Here is a 3,528-nt window from a genome sequence, read left to right as displayed (position 1 = left end):
AATAATGAACTGAGGGTTACCTGGGCAAAATAATGAACTGATGGTTACCTGGACACAACAATCAACTGAGGGTTACCTAGGCACAATAATGAACTGAGGGTTACCTGGGCACAATAATGAACTGAGGGTTACCTGGGCACAATAATGAACTGAGAGTTACCTGGACACAATAATGAACTGAGGGTTAGCGATTTGAATAGTGATTCATTCAGCAAAAGCATTTGTATGGGTATACTTATGTACTAGGGCAAAGATACTTTTGTAGTCGGTAACTAAAGAGAAATTGTTAAACAAACAGATACATTGCTTTAATAATAGTTTATATTCACAATAAATTTCTTTTAGTCATTAATAATAAAGACAAACACTTCACCATCTAGTGGACAATTTGAAGATGACACCCAGTATTAACGCAACATGTTTGCCTAAATTTACTTAAAACCTTTAAAGTACATTAAAGTACATTTACCAGTTTCGAAATTTTATTTACATTTACCAGAACAGTAAAACAATTGCCTTCATTGCATGAATTACTAGGAGAACTTAGTACACAGAAGGGGGAATTGAATAGTATAATAAGTGATAGTTAAGAGAGGAAGATGGGAAGTTTGAGAAGGAAAAGGAAACATGCACGGATGGAAACATGGATGAATTTCTATTTAGATAAAATAAATTCTTGATCTGAGAAGGATGATATTTTCTTGTTCTGCTAGACACAATTTTAAAATGTATTTTTTTTCTTTATAAGTCCATTGTTATTACACAGTATTTATATAGCGCCAACATTTATGCAGCGCTGCACAAAATCCATAGTAATGCCACTAGCTGTCCCTCAAAGGGGCTACTTCCACAGTCATATGTCATTAACACAGTCTAAGGTCAGTTTTGGTGGGTAGCCAATTAACCTAAATGCATGTTTTTTTGGAATGTGGGATGAAACACAGACAAACATGGGTAGAACCTGCAAACTCCATGCAGAGAGTGTCCTGGCTGAGATTCGAACCTGGGACCCAGCGCTGCCTATTCAAAGATACATAATTTGTTGGTGCTTTATTCTTTTTGCAGATATTAATAGTAACATATCATAACCCTCACTTCTGCATTCTCCATAGGATAAAATAGCTAAAAGGATAGACTGGGAAAGTGAAATACTTTATCAGTAGCTGCAGCACTGGGAAGCCTGGCCCTCAGTGATCTATTCACTGGCAATTTAGAGAAAGAATCAATAAACTGATGGGTGATTAAACCATTACCAAGCTCTTCATTATGATGCTGATGTTTACACAACCCATTTCACAGCTAAAATCTTCTATTTGTTCCTGACCAGAATTGTGAGTTTAGTTCTGAAAGAAGATGGGACCATGTTGGATACAGAGGAGTTTTTCGATACACTTGAAGATGGCTCAGTGATCATGGTCTTGGAACAGGGGGAAAAATGGATTCCAAGAAAGGTGCCAGGATATTATATATTTGTGATAATTATATTTATTTGTATCTGTCATATGATGTAAGAGTAAAAGTAATGCAAACTACCAGTTTTTTGGGTCTATCCGAATTCAAACAGCCGTAATGGGGTCGAATATAAGGACAACCCGAATTCAAACATCAACACTAATTGTAAGTATGTGTGCGAGATTAGGACCAAACACACTCACTGCAGAGAGATATTTCAAATTTCAGAGCACTCTGCCCACTTTTATTCACAAAAACATCAACTTCCAGGGTTTTTCTTCACGGGGGTTCAAAGTCATCACACCATGACCCTTCCTCCAGAGTTGCAGACCTAAACTGACCTTCTCCCAGCTCACAGGCTTCACACAAACTTTCTACCTGAGCCAGACCTGGCTGCGGGCTGCAGCACCCCCTTCATAAAGAGCTGCTTCCTTTTTTGTTTTTGGCAAGGTGCTATAGAGCCATCCTCAATATCTGACATCGGAAAAAGATGGAGTGCCTGGTACACCCATTTCTTCCAGGACACTCTGGGCTTGGATCCAAAATAAAGAGCTGTAAATCTACAGCACAACACTTACTACTAGCTTTACCAAGGCCCATCATTTTCTTTTTCATGGATCTTTTCCCTCTAATTTGGCATCATATATTCCCTTTTTCTAATGTGTCATTTTTATACAAAATAAATAAAATTACAAAACAGTTATTTAAAATATTCATAGGTTCTGTGGGTATTGTAAATGCCTTGTTTTTCTTTCTCGTCCTCTCTCTCTTTTTCTGTTGTGTTCTGTGGTGTATGTTTACAAGATCTGATTGAATAAAAGGTTTCATTTATTTTAAACCCAATAAGGGGGTCATGGGCTAAAATTTACCACCATATTCATTGTTAAGTATTTTACTAAATGTATTGTGTATCCTGGTTTGTCTGGGGGGGAGGGGGGTCTATAGGGAGTGCAATAAATGGCACTGCAAGCTTCATAAATGCTGTTTTCTGGGTCACAAACTGTGTTTTCCAAATTAATATTATGAAAAATGGTTCCCTTAACCCTACCAAGGGGCTGCAGATTTTATAAAGGTACAACTATATTTTAAAAAAAACATTCTCAGACTGCATTTTCACTGGTGGCCACAAGATGGTGAAAAAAGTTTTCACATATTACGCTGTATGGTGAAATGTAAACTATGCTAACCACTAATCTTTATTCTCTAAATCTGGGTCCACACAGACTGTTTCAAAATCCCATATAAATGCTCCTTTTGCGTTTATATGTATTTTTATAGGTGTTTTAAAGCTTGCCTTAAAATGCTGGAAAACCACTATGACCAGTTTTGTTGTGATTATACAAGAATTTAGATGAGTTTTAAACCCTGGGGACTGAGTACAGAGGTATATAATACCCATTACTCAATCCCTGAAAGAGTTAAATACACCTGTTGAATAATGAGACCAGACATAATGTTCTATTATTAAAGTTATATTATTTGTATTATATGTATGCGATTGGTGTAAACTGAACTTTCTTTTTTTTTTTACAGATTATGCCACCATGAAAGTATGATTCCCATGGTGGGAATCATGATAGCGTGGAATACCCAGGAACCAGAGTGCAAATGGGGACAAGTTTCCCCATTCACCTTTAATGTTGATTGGCTGAGAAAAGGGAAAACCTGATGACAGCTCAAGCCTCAAGGTTTACCTTTTCTCAGCCAATCAAGGGAGAGGTCATTTGGGGACATTGCAGAACATTTGCATGTGTTTTGCACCAACATGGTTGCAAAACACATGCCAAAGCACGGCTAGGGTTTCTGGGAGCATGGTGCATATACAGGCTGCACCCATAGGGCCTTGCTAATTAAGGGAGAGGTCATATGGGGACACTGCTCCCGGCAGCCCTAGAGCTTTGGCATGTGTTTTTCACCCACGTGGGTTATCCTAAATGCTCAAAAACGTGTCTCAAGGAAACTATCTGGTGTAGACTAGCCCTTTGGAATGCATGGAAATTTCACAGCCCTTTAAATGCTCAGGTTAAATCATGGAGAAACAGTCAGTGTAGACTAAGCTTTACTTAATATACAAAA

The 3,528-nt window shown here is 37.8% G+C and overlaps 1 protein-coding gene across 1 annotated transcript in view; it reads left to right on the top strand.

Moving 5' to 3' along the window:
• The window catches only part of CIDEB (cell death inducing DFFA like effector b), a gene marked incomplete at its 3' end in the record, with an annotated part of 2,300 nt that extends 849 nt beyond the window's left edge, over positions 1 to 1,451 (top strand). The window contains 1 exon segment of the mRNA XM_072399227.1: positions 1,351 to 1,451. Coding sequence (XP_072255328.1) covers positions 1,351 to 1,451 — 101 coding nt within the window.
• Between the last annotated feature and the right edge of the window lie 2,077 nt (positions 1,452 to 3,528).

This window comes from Pyxicephalus adspersus, chromosome 1 (assembly GCF_032062135.1).
Source record: "Pyxicephalus adspersus chromosome 1, UCB_Pads_2.0, whole genome shotgun sequence".
In the NCBI taxonomy this organism is placed as follows: Eukaryota; Metazoa; Chordata; class Amphibia; order Anura; family Pyxicephalidae; genus Pyxicephalus; species Pyxicephalus adspersus.
Note: the sequence above shows the minus strand (reverse complement) of the source record. Positions and strands in the feature narration are given on the sequence as shown.